At 44.0% G+C, this 19,549-nt stretch overlaps 1 protein-coding gene across 1 annotated transcript in view; it reads right to left on the bottom strand.

The window, feature by feature from the left end:
• The window catches only part of THADA (THADA, armadillo repeat containing), a 324,874-nt gene that overhangs the window by 55,184 nt on the left and 250,141 nt on the right, over nucleotides 1-19,549 (bottom strand). Inside the window, 1 exon segment of the mRNA XM_021088406.1 lies at nucleotides 303-682. Coding sequence (XP_020944065.1) covers nucleotides 303-682 — 380 coding nt within the window.

Raw genomic sequence — 19,549 nt, 5'->3', positions numbered from 1 at the left:
CTCCCACCAGTTTTCAATGCTCTGTCTCCTTGAGCATTGAGTGGCTTACTCTCCCAATCTTTGCCTTTGGTCAATCTCTGTCATCCACACCATTACCTATCAAACACTTTTCTTAGTGTCCTTTCATGCATGAAGCCATGCCAAGCTCCCTATGAAGAGAGTCCCTGCCCTCTGGATGCTGACTCTCCTCCCTCTTTGCTCCTGCAGATGCCAAACCCAATCCTGCCTCATGACCTTATCACTGCGGGGCTCGCTGGAGCGTGGGGAGTGGAAAGGGGTGGCCAGTCCCCCAGAGGCCTCACCTTGCAGAGGCATTCTGGGTGATTTTCCTTCACGGCCAATGTCAAGAATGTGCCTCCCAGATTCCACAGCAAGGGTGACAGTCCCTTCTGTCCTACTCCAGAGGTTGCTGCTGAGAACCTTTCCAACAGGGCTTCCAGGGTCAGCAGGCGCACTTCAGAGAAGGAAGACTCTACCAGCTGAGAGAAGGAGATGGGAAGGTCCCTTGTCTGCTCTCCAGCCTGGGCCGCTACCGCCCACACCGCAGCGATGGCCAGCTTGGTGAGGCTCTGGAGGTACTGGGGCAGGCCGGGCACCGTGAAGGTATAGCGGAATCCCGTTATCAGCTCTGATTCTGAGACGATCCTTCTGACTTCCTCCCAGAGGTCCACATGCTCCAGAACTAAAAGGCAAAAAAAGCAAAGGAAAAGAGGTACTCGCTTTATTCCACGTTTCACACAAGGGCACAGGAGAAGGCGCAAGGCTCTGGATACATCGGATAGGACTACCCGACATCCTTGCAGAGTGGATTTCACACGAACCATATAATAAGTGACCAGCCCACCGAGATTCAGACCTCTGGCCCAGAAGCACTTCCTATTCAGTTAGTTCATAATTTTCTCCTGGGGTGACAACGGGCATTCCTATTAGAAGACGTGCTCCTGGCACTCCTTCCTAATATTCAATAAATAGAAATTCAGCTACCTCTTGGATCACCAATCCCTCACGGCTGAGCAGGATAAAAGGACACTTAGTTCAAGCATCCTCAGGGGCTGAGACCGCCCCGAGGCTCTCGGTGAAATCCTACAGTGACTTGGAGCTCACGAGAATGACTGTCCCACTGTGAGGAGATCTCATTTCACAAGGTTCTTTTTGGAGTTTCCACTCAGTGGCCCCATTCGGCCTTCTGAGCTTCCCCAAGAGCCCTTAGGGCATCTGAATACAGTTATTATACCCCCTTTGTCTTCTTGAGACAAAATACCCTACTTCCCTTAACTATTCCCCAGACAAGGGATGCACCCTTTCTCACTATTCTAAGCTGCCTTCCGTCGGAGAGGGCTCACCCGCTTCAGGGCTGGCCCCCCAGAGGGCACACGACTCTGCCTCGTGGTCTGACCAGCACGGCTGTTACTTTCCCTGTTCTGACATGAGGTTCCTGGGGTTGCATCACACTGTTGACTCACGCGGAGCATCAGGTCAACTGAAAACCACAGGCCTTTCTTTTTTTACATGGTCTACTGATGATGGCGAGTCATCCACCTCCCACTTTGTACTCAGGACTTAGATCAAGACTCGTTAAGCAGAGCCCTGTTAAATTTTGCCACTCTGTTAAGTTTCATGATCTGCCTTTTTGATTGCTGAGATCTTTTGTATGCTCAGTTCTGGTCAAAAATACTTGTTGCCCGCTTGCTGTGTGCTGGGTGATAAGTGAAATAAGAACGTTGTCTTTAGGGAGTTTATAATCTAGTCCGAGAAAGAGAAATGAATGACTGGGTGATTCCAGTACAGTGATGAAAGTGATCATCTGAGTCTCAAGCATGAAGAGAGAGGAGGTGCTGCTGGAACCATCAAAGGCAGAACACAGGTTTAAGGGCATAGAACCGAATGGACCATGTGGGGAACTAGAGGCAGGCTGATCTCAGCACAGAATTTGGGGTGGGGAACAGGAGGAGCTGAGGCTAGAGAAGCATCGTGGCTGGGACATGAACTTCCTAGGCCACGTAGAGGAGCTTGGCACGCTTCTGCAGGCAAGGGGATGCCACTGAGTGGTGATTTTAAGCAACAACATCAGGTGAACCTGCTCGAGGAAGTATTCTTATTGCGGAGAGGGCAATATTGGAGGCAGGGAGGCCTCTCGTTTCTCCTCTACACTACGCAGGAGTATTAAAATGAATACTGCAGTAGTGTAGGAGAGAAATGAAGAGGGCCTAAATTAGGAAGAAACAGAAGATGTGTTTGAGAAGCACTGAAGGAATAAAATTGGCAGCACCGGGGGACTGACTATGGGAGGAGTCCTGGATACCTCCTGGAACCCAGATTCTTTTTTTTTTTTTTTTGTCTTTTCTAGGGCCACACCCACAGCATATGGAGGTTCCCAGGCTAGGGGTCTAATTAGAGCTGTAGCCACCGGCCTACACCAGAGCCACAGCAATGCAGGATCCGAGCCGCATCTGCGACCCACACCACAGCTCAGGGCGACGCCAGATCCTTAACCCACTGAGCACAGCCAGGGATCAAACCCGCAACCTCATGGTTCCTAGTCAGATTCCTTAACCACTGAGCCACAACGGGAACTCCACAGGCCTTGCTGAAATACCTCATAACTCAATGAACACTACTGATGCCTAGAAAACTATCATAAACATAATAGAAATGTAAAAGATTAAGGTAATAGTTGGGAAAAACTGAATTGAAACTGAAAAACTGCATAGGTTTGCTATAGTCCAGGAGTTATTAATAAAAAATAAAAATACAGACTATTCCTGTTACATACCAAATTGTTTCAAAAAGAAGTCTGCCCCAAGAGGCAAAACAGGGCCCAGGCTCCTACATGACTGTGACTGGTGGAGGCTCTCCCGCCCCCCACACCTGCTAACTGCGGCTGTAGACATCTGCTCTTAACCCAGACGCTGCTGAAGTCCATGTTCAAACAGGAGGGCAGCCATCTTTGCAAAGCAGCAGGGAAACCCCAGGAGGTCAGGATCCTCAACCTTTGTGTCATCATCTCTATTTTCTTCCTTCCTTCCTCCCTCCCTCCTTTTCTGTTTTTACGGCTGCACCTGCGGCATACGGAAGTTCCCAGGCAGGGTTGAATCGGAGCTGCAGCTGCCAGCCATGCCACTGCCATGGCAACACCGGATCTGAGCTGCATCTGTGACCTACGCCACAGCTTGCAGCAATGCTGGATCCTTGACCCATTGAGTGAGGCCAGGGACCGAACCCGCATCCTCATGGAGACAGTGTTGGGTCCTTAACGCGCTGATCCATGACAGGAACTCCATCATCTCTATTTTCAATGCCTAAAAACTCAATTCAAATTTAGAAATGAGAAGACCACACTCCCGAGGTTTCCAGATGCCACTTTCCTAGTCTTCCCACCCACTGTTGCCCGAGGACAACACTGCATTAAAAAGGAATTTCAGCTATAATGAAAAGAAAATAAAAATCATTATATAAGAAAAAAGAAAATAAATAAATAAAAAGGAATTTCGTTGGTTTGGTAAGGAGCCAGAAACATGGCTCAGAGATCTGCTCTTTAAAACTAATTAAATATAGGAAGAACTGTCTAATTCTGGATAATTTTCAGATGAGCCTGTTCTCTGAAAGAGAGGTATTCCAGGAAGAGCGTATAATCCGCTAGACTCAAGAGCTGGATATCCAGACCCATTTGCTTCCTTTAAGACCTTGAGAAAGGATGACATCATTGGGAGGCCTGGGACTGAAGGCACAACCCGCAAAGACAGAGGAAACGGGGTTCCTGCTCAGGAAAGGCTCCTTTGGGACTTCCTGGCCTACACTGCCTCGGGAGTTCAGTGTAACTCTGTAAGCACACATTGAGCATAGAGTAGGTACTCTGGGAGACACAGAGATATGAAGAGCTTTGAAACTGATGCAATGAGATCCTGCTGTACAGCACAGGGAACTATATCTAGTTAGTCACTTATGATGGAATATGACGGAGGATGATGTGAGATAAAGAATGTATACATATGTGTGACTGGGTCACTTTGCCGTTCAGTAGAAATTGACAGAACACTGTAAACCAGTTATAACGGAAAAAATAAAAATCATTAAAAAAATTTGTCACCCTCCCCCTCCAAAAAAAAAAAAAAAAAAAAAAAAACCTGATGGGAGGAGAAAGACAACTACTAAAATTGCAATATGCTTAGTGCCCCAAAATCATTAGCGAGAAATGACAATCGCTAAGGATTTATGTGCCATATTATCTACCTGTTATTTCATGCTATGAATGATAATTACTTTTAGAATTGACAGTTGCTGAATTTTAGTCTAAGTACTTCAACAAGTACTTAGACTAAATTTAATGAAGTAGGCACTGCTATTATTCTGTTTAAAATTTATTCTTTAAAATTTATTCTTCTTTTTAAAAATTGCCTGTTATTTTTACAGATGAGGCAAGAGAGGTTAAGTTACTTGCCCAAGGTCACACAGGAAACAGTAAGTAAAGGGAATACAAAAGCCATAAGAATGACCAAAACGAATGCAATGTGCACTTATTTTCCATTGGAAGAAGTTTTGCTTTTGTTTTGTTTTGCCTTTTAGGGCACACCCACGGCAGATGGAAGTTTCCAGGCTAGGGGTTGAATTGGAGCTACACCCAATTCAACCCCTAGCCACCTACACCATAGCTCATGGCAACGCCGGATCCTTAACCCACTGAGCAAGGCCAGGGATTGAACCCCCAACCTCATGGTTACTAATCCGATTCATTTCCGCTGCACCACGACGGGAACTCCTGGAAGAAGTTTTTAAAAAGGGCTTTCAGGAAGGAACAAAATGTAAGATGGGCACCGAGGCTGCCCAGAGGTGCCTGACCAGGAGAGGGAGGCAAAAGCTCCAAGGAGTGGGAGAGAGAAAACAAGGAGAGACCTGTGCCTCAACAGAGGAGCAGCAGGGGCCGTCAGGTCAGAGCCACAAGCTAGGAAACTATCAGATCACATTCACGTAGGCACCTTCTCCAAACACCTACTTTGGAAATAATGTTGTTTGTTGTGCAGCAAGACCCAATGAGGTGTCCTAAAGCAGTTTCTCAAACTTGAGTGAGCATCAGGACCACTTGGAGAGCTTGTAAAAGCACCAGCCCGCTGCCTGGCCTCACCCCCAAAGTTTCTGCTGCAGGAGGGCTGGGGCAGCCGAGAATCTGCATTTCTTTCTTTCTTTTTTTTTTTTGGTTTTGTTTTTTTTTGCCATTTCTTGGGCCGCTCCTGCGGCATATGGAGGTTCCCAGGCTAGGGGTTGAATTGGAGCTGTAGCCGCTGGCCTACGCCAGAGCCACAGCAACTCGGGATCCGAGCCGCGTCTGCAACCTACACCACAGCTCACGGCAACGCCAGAACCTTGACCCACCGAGCAAGGGCAGGGATCGAACCCACAACCTCATGGTTCCTAGTCGGATTCACTAACCACTGCGCCACGACGGGAACTCCAGAATCTGCATTTCTAACCAGTGCCCAGGTGATGCTGCTGCTGCTGCTGCAGGGCCAGGTACTTTGAAAACCGCTGCCCTCAGGTGATGGCTCCTCACTGGAGGTTGTTAAAGCCACACAGGCCCGAACGCCACTCTTGCAGATTCTCTTCTGTCGGTTTTGAGTTGGGCGCAGACATCTGGAGCCTTCAGAAGCCAACAGGTAATTCTGCTACGTACCCTAGCTGAGAACCACACGCCTCAGCTACAACTATCACAGGGCTGCGTGGGGTTCTGGGTGGATGGGTAAGGGCTGCAGTTCCAAAGAGCCAGCTGATTCTAGCCCCGTACTTCACCTCGTGAAGAACTAGAAAATTCACCGCCCCCCCTTTCTCTTACAAATAAACACACCAAGGGCGGGGAAATCCCCAAGAATTCAAAAGAATGAACCCGCTCCATAAAGGCCTAAAGGGCCCTCGCAGGCAGAGGCTGGCTCACTATGCAAAAAACCCACCTATGTCTCTTCGAGGTCTAGGATGTAGCAGTGAATTAAAAAGATCAGGAAAAAATTAAGATTTAAATGAAGAAAGAAATATTAGTATAGAGCACATTCATAAACATTTTTGTCAGAGTATTAATGTTCCCATAAAACCTTAGCACTTTTTACTAATTTAGTTGTACATTTAACTGTGTATAATAGAAACGTCTAAATATATTTAATGAAGTCAAGCAAAGTATGTCATTTGACCAAGAAATTGAAATTTTAAAATATTTGTGTGGAGATAAACCAGATGAGTAAGAGCCAGTTTACGTATTGCCAAAAGACTTGGATATCACCAAGCTATGTTTCACCCAAAGTTACATTATTGGATGACCTGGTTATTTGGCTTACTGAATGTTAGCATTGATATATATATATAAGGACGTTAAAATGATACTGGGTATAATTTGACTTCTTGGATTCAGAAAGTACTTTGTTATCTTTCAGTGCTTCAATGTTGTTACGAGCAATTGTCATTTTTATATATAGTACTGTAGACATACTAGGGTTGTGTGGCATTCTCTAGATATTGCTTTTCTACAAAATAAATTCCCCATGTCAACTTGAAAAAAAAAAAAAGTGAATTAAAAAGATCAGGCTCCTGCATGAAGCGCTCATGCAGGGGGAGACCACAGCACACCCTCTCCCCCAGGGCCAGAGTGAGGGGGTCTCCGGGTGGAACGGGAGATGGAGGTGAGAGAGACATACCCAATCCTTGAATACACACAGCAGCAATGACTGAAAAGGACATACTGCTTTCCTCTCCAGCACAGCGGTTTCTCAGCCCACGAGGTATATTAAGTTTATCTGGAGGGCTTTAAAAAAAAACCCATCTAGGTCGGGGGACACTTGACCGCATCTCTGGGGGCAAGGCTGGTTTCAAAATGACCCAGGTGATTCCTCTGTGCAGCTGGGGTCACAGCTACTGTGGGGCTCTGCACCCCATGGCTGGCAGAGCTCACCGAATGGTTCTCACAATCAGGATTTCTTCCTGGTGAAGCACCATCTGGCATCCTGCCCTACCAGAGTCTAGAGCAACACGGAGTACTTGTTCCCATTTCTGTGACGGCCTGCTGTCCTCAGGACACAACAAACTGATGGCAGTTAGCTCTGCAGTCTGAGGTCTGGCAACCCCCTTCCCTAGAAGCCAACTTTTCTACTTGCATTTTCAGTTTTGATGGCTTTGGGTGGCTTCCTTTCTACGTTTCTTGGAAAGCCAAGTGTTCCAATGAAAGAATCAAGTCCCTCCCTCTCTGATGGCTCCAGCTTGGTTTTCATTAAATTAGACGATTTTTGTAAACTCTTCTTAGTTGGAGTTTTTTTCCCCAGCCTTCCCTGTTAGGAATATCTTTGGATTTTCCCAACGGTGTAGTCATTTTAGTCGCCCAAATATGTGTGACTGATTCCAAACATCCAATCAGAGTTCACTTTTGAAATTAACTTTTTTTTTTTCTTCTCCAGAGCAAGAATAGCCTTTAAAGAAATGGCTTAAAGGCTGGATCCACTTGGAAGGACAATACCTCCTGCCATGCCATGTCCTGGTTCAAAAGAGAAATAATTCCCAAGTTTGGAATTCAAGGACTAATCAAATATCAAAACAATGACAGGCTGGTATAAGTTGCCAACATTTCATTTTGTAAAGAGAGGATGTTAGAAATCTACCATCTATTATCATTTCATGAAAGAAAGGCTATGTGAACACCAAAAAAGTAGTAATTTCATAGTCACATATGAAAAAGATCAATTACAATTAAAAAGGACAATTATTTATTTATTTTTCTTTTGGCTGCACCCTTGGCATGTGGAAGTTCTAGGGCCAGGGATCGAACCCATGCCAGAGCAGCAACGTGAGGCACTGTAGCGACAATGCCAGATCCATAACCCACTGTGCCAGAAGGGAGCTCCATAAAGGACAATTCTTTCCAAGAAAAAAAAAATATGCTATAGTGTCATTTTACTGTCGTTTTATTGCAAACATATCACCAGGGAGCAGCATTAGGAAACTGCCGCTTTGGAGAAGTCGAAGGAAGTTTCCTGAGGTTGATCTGTTTGGAGAGCATGAGGTGCCTGAACAGAGATTTCCTAGAGAGGGATGGAGGGACTTTGCCGAGTCCTGCAGGACAGCAAGTGGAGTGTCTGTGTGAAGAAGCACAGTGGCCCATTCACACAATTCCCTCTGGGAATCTCAGATGTGTTATTTTAGCAGTTTCGGTTCTCGGTTCTCTGGCGAGCTGCAGATTTCAGTGTTATGTCTATGACCTGAACTGTGATTGCTTAATCAACTGGATTTCAAAGCTGCCATTCCCCAAGCAACCAAGGGAGGGCGCTAACATCGACTCTGGTGGCTGAGGGAGGATTTAAAAGCAGCACTACCTTGAGCAAGCAAGGTCCGAGGTCCTGTTTTATTGTTTAGGGAAGTCTGCCTCTTCCCTAGAGGAGGAGCACAGCCCCAAAGGGCAGGCCCATGGGTCAGTTATCTTTGATTTTCACAGCTATTCATACCAGTTTGATTTTCAAAAAGTCAACATAATCTGAAAAGATGCATATTAATCTAAATAGCCTTAATAAGGGCACTCTGGAAAACAATGTGGATGATATCATTACCACATAATTATGGATACAGTGGAGTTTCACCACAAGAGCATTTAGGTGAATTTAACTTTACTCAGCAAACAGAGAGAAAGGGATTGAAAAATAACAATTAAAAGAGCGAGGGCAGTTTCATCTGACATTCCAAGCACTGAGCATATCCCCAGAGGGTGGCTGTGTGGTTACCTCAGACCAGTGGTTCTCAAAGGCTGGTGCGCTCACCTCCAGAGCTCCTGGCTCAGGATGTCTAGGGCAGGGCCCCCCAACCTCATCTCTAGCCAATTCTGGGGCGATGCTGATGTGCTGATGCAGGGACCACACTTCTCAGACCACCTGAGATCATCCGCGCTTCTTGGAGTGTAAACAGCTTGCCGTGCTGAACGTGTCTAATTCTAGTGCTGAACGGTGTTTGTTTTTGTATATCAGGGCTCCTCATCATGTCAACCCCTTCATCTAGGGCTCAACCAAGAGGCTCCTGAATAGTATACAGTTCCTGGCCTTCGCTGGTTATGTCACAAACCAAGATAGCCTCATTGCTTTGTGCTGAACTGGCCAAAATTAATGGGGCCAGAGGGAGTTGGTGTACAGGCCCCGAGGGACACTGTTTTCTTGGCCCCCGCAGAGACCGTTATGGGAGAAGCTAAAACCCCAGTAATCACAGCAAAATTGTTCTACTTAGAAAGAGGCCAATCAAACAGAAAAAAACAGTTTCACTGCCACACTGGGGACGCTGTATAAATGGCCAGGGTATGGACCGTGCCACTCTGGTGGTCGCTTGCCATTGAGCCTCAGAGGCAGGTTCTTGATTCTACCTTTCCTGTGCTGTCTCCTTGAATGATTGAGTGAACAAATGAATGAATTTCTCTCTCGCATATGGTAATGACTCAGAATTCTCTGATCCCGCTAGATCAGGAAACGTCTGTAGAAGTTTCGGACAAATGAATGAATGAATGAATTTCTCTCTCACATATGGTAATGACTCGGAATTCTCCGATCCCGCTCGATCAGGAAACGTCTGTAGAAGCCCCCCCCACCCCCACCCCTTTACTCTCCTTAAAAAAAGTGAGAGAATACAAAGTGGATTTTACTTTTAAGGCACAGTGAGACGGTCAGCTTTTTCTATTTCAAAGAACTGGAGCTCTGGTCAGAGAGATCTGGTAATCAGACCCAACAAATGTTCTTATCTGGACCAGTTGATAAACTGGTTCTAAAAATAATCAGAGATGATAGTTTGTACACTCTGTGCTGTTAATGGTCTGTTATGCAATTTCTCAGTATAAAAAAAAAACACAATTATGTTTGGAGAGGAGAGGAAACCATAGGAACTACAACAACAACAACACCACAAATCGAGTGATTTAATACATCTTGGCTTCTCCTTATCGAAGGGAAATTCCAATTCTTCTACTTAATCCTCTGCTCCTCCTGGTGAACAGTAATCCTGACCTGAAGGGCCCTTCCAGTCACAGACAAGGAGAAGGACCTGGCGGAAGCGTTTGGAGACTCGCTCCGTCTTGAGAAGCACCCTGAACGGGTGCCGGCTGTTTACGTCTTGCCTACTTTCTGGGTCTCTGAACCCCTTCTGCCCTGCGTACGGGCATGGCCCCGACACACACATCCCTCTGAAAACACTCCCTCCTTCCCCTGCCCCAGCAGATTCTCCAAGTACTTTTTTAGGCACCAAACGCCTTATCTGCTCTTGAGGAAGGAGGATGAGCTTCTGAAAATACTATTTGAAGACTACTTGGTCAACCCAAAAATAACAACAGTCCCTGTGGCTTGGGAGATGGAGTCCGAAGAGTTCTGAAGGGATTTGGGTAGGCTAAAAATGAGCTCACCAGGCCCTGGGTGGGACCAGCAGTTTTCACTTCTTGCCTCCACCCACCATCCCATCCTTGCCTCTGCCCAACACAGGGAGGAAGTCAGGAAATACTTGTGGATAAACACATGACAACCCGAAGACACAAACATAAAATTACTTCTTAGCATACACTGCTTTGGGTTCTTTGTCAGCGAATTGCTCCCAAGGACAAGATTGAGAAATCAGCAACTTCTGTATCATCACAGCTTAGACACCCCCCCATTTCATTTAACCTCTTCCCCACAAAGGATCTGGGGCTTCCCTTTTGCCCTTCGGCAATGAGATACGGTGTGAAACCTTTTTGAGAGTCTCAGTGGCTGGGAAGATTCTTTTAAATAAGTGGGGCTTACCTCTGCCGACGCACCTGTAATGAGTGGCTAGGACTGCTGATCTCAGTGTCTTGCCAGCGCTACAGTTTATAGTTCTGGAAGAAACAGTCTCTAAGACTGAAGAGGTTTCTGGTGCCACTGGCCTACATCAATGTGGGAATGACGCCACAAGGTACAATCTACAGCTGGCAAATCCAACAGAATCTGGTTGCACTGGCATGCGGTTTAGTGTGCCATCAAGTACATTCTGCCAGATGGGCACTGGAGGAGAGCCTGGGAGTAAGCGTAGCTGGCCATGGGACCAGCAGAAGTTCTGATGAGATGACCGACCATTCGTTTTGGTACCAATTTTACTTCCTAATACCTGCTTGTCTTCCTATGCTAGATTTTTTCTTTCTTATAATGTTACTTTCCATGGGGTTTTCACAGTTTTTTTTTTTTTCTCTTTCTTTCAGGTGACCTTTACCCCAATGCTCTGAGGGTACCATCCCCACTTTACAACTGAGGAACCAAGAAGTTTCAAAGCAAAGTGATGAAGGTGATAGTTCTTTTAGCCCATGCAAGTTTAACCACTATAGGAATTGCCCTTTGCCATAAACAACTAACAGCTATAAACTAGACAAACGTGTGAAATTATTGTTTTTAAACATCAGACATGGGCAGTCCAGGACCATGGCCCCCGAGAGAAGAAAGCAACACATAAGGTGAGACTTCTAGTTGCCCCAGACTACTAAGCAGGGGCACCTTCCCTCCCGGCACAGACAGGGAGAACCCAGAGCCCAGAGGTCTTGCTGAGTCAGAACGATTGGATATTCATATGAAAAATAACAAAAAGAACTTCAGGAGTTCCCATTGTGGCTCAGTGGAAATGAATCTGACTAGCATCCCTTAGGACGCAAGTTTAACAAGTTTAATCCCTGGCCTTGCTCAGTAGGTTAAGGATCCGGTGTTGCTGAGAGCTGTAGTGTAGGTCGAAGATGTGGCTCAGATCCTGCGTTGCTGTGGCTGTGGCGTAGGCTGGCAGCTGCAGCTCCAATCTGACCCTTAGCCTAGGAACCTCCATATGCCATGGGTGAGGCCCTAAAAAGACAAAGAAAAAAAAAAAAAAAGAAAAACTTCAACCTTATCTCATGACATACATGAACATTAGCCCAAAGTGGATCACAGATCTAAACGTAAAACTTTAAAAATCAAACTTCAGAAGAAAACCTGAGAGACTGTCTTTGTGACCTTGGGATAGGCAAAGACTTCTTTACTAGGGCACAAAAGGCATAAAACAGGAGTTCTCAGGTGGCCTAGTGGTTGAAGGATCTGGCGTTGTCATTGCTGTGGCACAGGTTTGACCCCGGCCCAGAAACCTCCACATGCCTCAGGCGCAGCAAAAAAAAAAAAAAAAAAAGCATAAAAGACAAAGGAAAAACTGATAAATCGGACTTCATCAAAATTAAAAACATAAGCTCTTCAAAAGACATTGTTAAGAAAAAAGACCTGCTGTGTAGCACTGAAAACTACGTCTAGATACTTACAATGGAGCACGACAATGGGAGAAAAAACTATGTGTACATGTATGTGTAACTGGGTCCCCATGCTGTACAGTGGAAAAAAAAAAAGTGAGTTGGGGGAAATAACAATAAAAAATAAATTAAAGAAAAGAAAAAAGACAAGCAACAGATAGGTAAAAAATATTTAATGACTATTTATCTGTATAAAATATTTGTATCCAGAACAAAAAACTTTTACAACTCAATAATTAAAAACATCCAATTAAAAAGAAAACGTGCAAGAAATCTGAACAGACACTTTACCAAAAAAAGATATGTATATTGCAACCATGGCACATGAAAAGATACTCAATACAACTGGTCACTAGGGAAATGAAAATTTAAATCATAATAACACACCACTACACATCTACCAGGATGGCTATAATCAACAAGAGGGGCAATTCCAAGTTTCAATGAGGATGCAGGATAACTGGACCTCTCATATACTGCTGGTGGGAATGCTAAGTGGTAAGGCCCTTTGGAAAACAGTTTGGCAATTTCCTACAACTTAAACAATCCTTATCATATGACCTAGTAATCTCTTTCCTAGGTTTTACTTAGGAGGGTAAAAACATATAGCCACATAAACATATCTATGCTCAGAGCTGCATTATTCACAATTTCCCAAAGGTGGAAGTGCCAAAATGTATTTCAACTAGTGAATTAATATAAACAACCCATGCCCATAATGGAATACTATTCATCAAGAAAAAGACAAGACCCGCATCATGTTCATAAAGGATGAAAACCACACAGTCATCTCAATAGGTGCAGAAGAAGAAATGACAGGACCCAATACCCTTTCAGGCTCAAAACACTCAACAAGCAAGAAATAGAAGGACATGTCTCCAACTTGATAACAAGCATCTATGGAAAACCCACAGCTGACACTGTACTTAATGGTAAAAGACTAAAAGCTCTTCTCCTAAGATCAGGGACAAGACACTTCTATTCGGTCTTATATTAGAGGTTCTAACCAGGGCAAGAAGGCAAGAAAAATAAACGTCATTTAGATTGGAGAGAAAGAAGTAAAAACCTATTTCTATTGCCCATAACATGATCTCATAGATGGAATGTTCAAAGAAGTCCATAAAAACAAACAAATAAATGAAAAACCTATTTGAGACAATATATAAGTTCAGTAAGGTTGTGGATAAAAGATTAATATACAAATATCAACTATAGTTTTTTATAGTAGCAGTGAACAATCCAGAATTGAAATTAAGAAAATAATTCCATTTACAACAGCATCAAAAATAATAAAACAGGAATAAAATCATTTCTTTTTTTTTCTTTTTTCTTTTTTTTTTTTTTTGTCTCTTGCCTTTTCTAGGGCTGCACCTCTGGTATATGGAGGTTCCAAGGCTAGTGGTCTAATCAGAGCTGCAGCCACTGGCCTACGCCACAGCCACAGCAACTTGGGATCCAAGCCGTATCTGTGACCTACACTACAGCTCATGGCAATGCTGGATCCTTAACCCACTGAGTGAGGCCAGGGATTCCTAGTCGGATTCATTAACCACTGAGCCACGACGGGAACTCCCGGAATAAAATCATTTAACAAAAGATGTTCATGACGTGTACGCTGAAAACTACAAGACATCACTGAAGGAAACTGAAGACCTAAATTCATGGTAGGACACCCCGTGTTCTGATCTATCTGAAGATGTAATATTGCTACAGTGGCAATACTCCTCAAACTGAACTACAGATTTTAACATAATACTTATCAAAATCCTAGTTGTCTTTTGCTTTTGAAGAATTTAATAAGCTGATCCTAAAATTTGTAAGAAAATGCAAGGAACTCAGCGGCCAAAACCCTACTGAAAATAAAGAACAAAGGTGGAAGACTCACGTCCTGATTTCAACTTATTATAAAGCAACGACAGTCAAGACAGTGTGGTCCTGGTATAAGGACAGACATACGGATCAATGGACTAGAAACCAGAGTCCAGAATAAATCCATATATTTATGGCCACTTGTTTTTTTTTTTTTTTGCTTTTTAGGGCCACACTGGCGGCATATGGAAGTTCCCAGGCTAGGGGTTGAATCAGAGCTACAGCTGCTGGCCTACACCACAGCCACAGCAACATCAGATCCAAGCCACGTCTTTGACCTACACCACAGCTCATGGCAATGCCGGATCCTTTAACCCAGTGAGTGAGGCCAGGGATCAAACCTGCAACCCCAGAGTTCCTGGTCAGATTGTTTCCGCTGCACCAGGACAGGAACTCCGGTCACTTGATGTTTTGACTAAGCAAAGTGTCAAGCCAATTCAATGGGAAAAAGGAGGGGTCCTTTTATTTATTTATTTACTTATTTACTTATTTATTTATTTATTTATTTATTGGTCATGATCTGCAGCAGCCTGCATGGGATCTCAGCTCCTAGGCCAGGGACTAAACTTGGGCCACAGTGGTGACAGTGCCAAATCCTAACTACTAGACCACTAGGGAGTTCCCAAAGAAGTCTTTTAAATGAGAAGTGCTGGGATAAATGGATAGCCACAGGCAAAAGGATGCAGCTGGACCTATACCTCACACCAAACACGAAAATTATCTCCGAATGGTTCAGAAACCTAAAAGTTAAGAGACAAAACTATTAAATTCTTTTTTTTTTCTTTTTAGGGCTGCACCAGTGGCATATGGAAGTTCAGGCTAGGGGTCGAAATGGAGCTGCAGCTGCTGGCCTACACTGTAGACACAGCAACGCCAGATCAAGCCGCACCTTTGACCCACACCACAGCTCACATCGATGGCAATGAGGGATCCTTTAATCCACTGAGCGAGGCTAGGGATCAAATCTACATTCTCATGGATACTAGTCAGGTTCGTTACTGCTGAGCCACAATGGGGACTCCAAAAACTATTAAGTTCTTAAGAAGAAAATGGATACAAATCTTTGCGACGCTGGATTAGGCAATAGTTTCTAAGACATGACATCAACAGCATAAACAACAAAAGAAAAAACAGATAAGTTGAATTTCATCAAAACTAAAAATGTTTGTACATTAAAGGACATGATCCCAAAAGGGAAAAGTCAATGTACAGAGTGGGAGAAAATACTTACAAATCGTTTATCTGATAAGGGGTTAATATCCAGAATATACAAAGAACTCTTACAACTCAAGAATGAAAAGACAAATAACCCAAAGGATCAGAACAGATATTTCGCTAAAGAAAGTGTACCAACGGTTCGTTAGCATTAGAAAAGATTCTCCACATCATTAGCCATCAGGGACATGCAAATCAAAAGCACAGTGAAGCCCCATCTCACACCCACGAGGATGGCTATTATCCTAAAGTGGGCAACGAGTATTGTCCAGGATGTGGAGAAACTGGAAACCTCATACACGGCCAGTGGGAACGTAAACGGTGCAGTCTCTGGGGGAGAAGTTTGGCAATTCCTTAAAGCCAAACCTAGAATTGGCAGATAGCCCGGCAGTTCTACTCTTAGGCAAATACCCAAGAGAACTGAAAGCATATGTCCCTGCAAAAAAAGACATCCATGAATCTTCGCAGCAGCACTACTTCTAACAGCCAAAAGGTATGACCAATCCAAGTGTCCATCAACTGAGGAAACGAAACTTGTTACATCTGACGACGGAATGTCATTCAGTCAGAAAAGAGAAGAGGGTGTCAATTCATGGTACGACATGGAAGAACCCCTGAAAACATTAAGTGAAAGAATCCAGACACAACTTAGAATAGATTTACAAGGAGATCCTGCTGAATAACATTGAGAACTATGTCTAGATACTCATGTTGCAACAGAACAAAGGGTGGGGGAAAAAATGTAATTGTAATGTATACATGTAAGGATAACCTGACCCCCTTGCTGTACAGTGGGAAAAAAAAAAAAAAAAAAAAAAAAAAGAATCCAGACACAAAAGGCCGCATGCTGTACAATTCTCTTTATGTGAAATGTCTAGAATAAGTTTTCAAAAACATCTTGCTTGGAGCTCCTGTTGCGGTGCAGCGGAAACAAATTGTGGGTTCAATCCTTGGCCTCTCTCAGTGGGTTAAGGATCTGGTGTTGCTGTGGCTGTGGTGTAGGCTGGTGGCTACAGTTCCGACTGGCCCCCTAGCCTGGGAACCTCCATATGCTGCAGGTTCGGCCCTAAAAAGCAAAACCAAAACCCCAAAACCACCCAACTTGCTTTTAACTAACTTAATTGACATGGCAGCTAGTTTCAGCTTATCTGTGATGAGGGCTTTAAGGATCCAGACAATTTCATGATATGGTTTGGTTAACAATCCAGAGACTTGGTCAACTCAACACTATTCACTCTGGACACAGAGATGGGTGACCACAGTTAATAGTGGAACCAGGAAAGCTTGACTTTTTCACTAACCGGCTGTGTGACCTTGGGTAAGTCACTTAATTGCTACAGTTATCACTCTACCTTTTGATTACATGATCTCTAAACTCTAAAATTCTAAGAATTGTGGGCCAGTGTACTCAGCACGGGGCTTGGAAGGAACCAAGGGGTCAACGCCACATGAAACCAGCCATCTAATGATGCACATCTTGCGTGATGCTGACTTCCGAAAGGCAGCTAGGACTCATCCGCTTATTTTAGGAGCTCACCGTTCTCTGTGAAAGATACTTTTGGCAAAAGCAACAGCTCAGATGACAGTCCCAGTGTTTTGGAGAAAAGCAACTAATTTATTGACAACAAAGCCTTTTTTTTTTTTTTTTTTTTTTAAGTTTAGAGCTGCAGGCCCAGAAATACAAAGTCCCAGAAGACTCTAAAAATATGTTCTCAATTCCCTTTTATCTTCCGCCCAGAGCTGAGAAGTAATAGCACCAACTGTGTCATGTTAAACACATCTGCATCCAACACCGATAAAAGTGCATGACCGCGGGAAGAGATAAGAATTGTTTTCAATTTGTTCAGATGGGACTGGTTAAATGTAACCTAATTAGGCCAAGTAATCAAAGCAGGTGTTTGGAAGTTGCTAATGTTTTTAGTCTCTGTAATTGTTTGGCTATAGTTCCCCGGAACTTAGGTAAAGGAAGGTAGTATGTCATAAAAATCATTGACCTTATATTTATTCATGTCACACATAGATTATTCATGTTCTAGGCAGTACAAATACAAGGTGTCACTGCATACTTCTCACAGATTTTACCACTTAACCATCAGCAACATCTAAGCTGGCCTTTGAGAGGGCTTACATGACTGAACTGCCATTGTATAAATACAAGCAGTCCAAAATGAGAGCCTGTCTTCTCGTCTTATACGGATCTACAAAGGACATTAACCTGGTGTTTCGACTCTTTAGGGATTCTGACTTCACGCTCACAAGCTGGTCACCTTTGAGGCATTTAGAAGAATAATAACAAAAATAAAAGTTACATTCCAGTTAAAACACAATGTTTATTGCACTTGGCAGAAGGATGAGATCCGAACTATAAATGCCAACTAACAAAGAAACCACAAAATGCAGTCCCCAGCAGCCAGTATTGGGAAGTCTTTCGGGCAGTGGCCGTGGGACCACTTTCAAAGGGAAAAAAGCAGGTGGCTGCCTGGGAGAAGCCAGCTTCCTCTTTCTAGTAACTGCTCCAGTCGCGAGTACATTCTCCTATTATTCCACACACCCCGGGGATGGGAGACAGCGCTGCAGACAAGAAAGACCTGTGAAAGCATACGACCTGGAAGCTACCAGAAAGGGGATCCCTCTCTGAGGCCTGGGGATTCTGCAGGAGGGGCAGGAGCCTGGGCAGCTGAATGCCCAGAGGGGTCCCCGGCACCCCTCCCTGAGACAGGGCGAGGTTTCCCTGACCTGGGTGTGACTGTGCTGTGGGGCCACGGTGTGGTCTCTAGTGGCTGGAAAGCTCAGGCTCTGTTCTCTCACTATACACGTGACATCCGGCAGGTCTCTCTGTACCTCGGTTTCCTCACATCTAAAGTGAAGGACCACAAGTACCTCCTTCATTAATGCATGAAAAATGCTTGGCATAGAGTTAAGGGCCCGATAAATGTTGGTCATAATTATTATGATCTCTACAAGGAAGACGATATAAAATAATGATTTTTTCCTGAAAATGAGAGTATAATAGACATCCTATATACATTTCAGGGGTAGAGAAACAGTCTTTTGAGATCACTCACATGATGTGAGTAGGATGGACAAATCCTTTTCTACCTAAAATATTTTTTGGAAACTGTTATTATGTCATTTCTTCTTTTGGGATTAACTAATCCTCTTCAAGATTTGACTTTTTTTTTTTCTGGGGGGGTCGCACTCTGAGGCATATGGAAGTTCCCAAGCTAGGGGTCAAACTGCAGCTGCCGGCCTACACCACAGCCACAGCCATGCCAGATCTGTGCCACGTTTGGGACCACGCCACAGCTCTCAGCAACACTAGTTGGGTTCTTAACCTGCTGAGCCACAACAGAAACTTCCCAAGATTTGAATTTTAATACATTAAACATACATATAATCGCAAAAGAAAGAACCAGGTTACATTAAAATTAGCAAGATGGAGACTAGGAAAGGGGAAACCCACTCATACACCACCAAGAGAACTTAAAGTCAGACAGTGCAAATAGGTAAGATATTTGTTTAAACACTTGGTAAAAGAAAATGTTCAATTCAGGAACTACGAAAAACACAATTTAAGGGGTGTGGGCATAGGAGAGAAATAGAAGTCCACCTCGCAGAATAAAGGGAGTAAATATTTAGGCAAGTCTCAGAGAGGATTTCAGCAAATAGATATTGCAATGGAAAATTTCCAACCTGAGAGCAAATAAGTTAAGACGGGTTTAAGATGCAAATGAAAGCTCTCCATTTCCCCGTCCCTGCCCAGGCCTGTAACCCAGCCTCCGCGTCCTCGCAGCAGTTAGGCTCTTTCTTCCTCATCCTCCAGCTCCCACTGGAGACTATAATTTTCTTTCCAGCAGGAAACTGATATATACTAATGATGACAGCTGGATTCAGAAGAGGAAAAAGAATACAGGGGACAGAGAGTCCTTGTGGGTTTAAATCACTTTAAAACTCAAAACAAAAGCCCCAGATTTGGAATTTTTAAAACCTAGTTAATGGCTAAGGAAACCTCAAATGATTGGGAAGTACTAAGATAAAAGTTTGAATTACACAAAACACATCATTATCTTAAGCTGTTCTAATCATCTTCTCTGCCTCTCCCCGTCACTGGTTTTCTCATTGTTTATGCCCCCAGCCCTTCAATGTGGTTCCAAGACATTTTAGAGGTAGGAATAGCCTTCCAAGGTCACGTACAGAATAGTATTT

Source organism: Sus scrofa, chromosome 3, assembly GCF_000003025.6.
Source record: "Sus scrofa isolate TJ Tabasco breed Duroc chromosome 3, Sscrofa11.1, whole genome shotgun sequence".
In the NCBI taxonomy this organism is placed as follows: domain Eukaryota; kingdom Metazoa; phylum Chordata; class Mammalia; order Artiodactyla; family Suidae; genus Sus; species Sus scrofa.
This window is presented reverse-complemented; position numbering and strand designations above follow the sequence as displayed.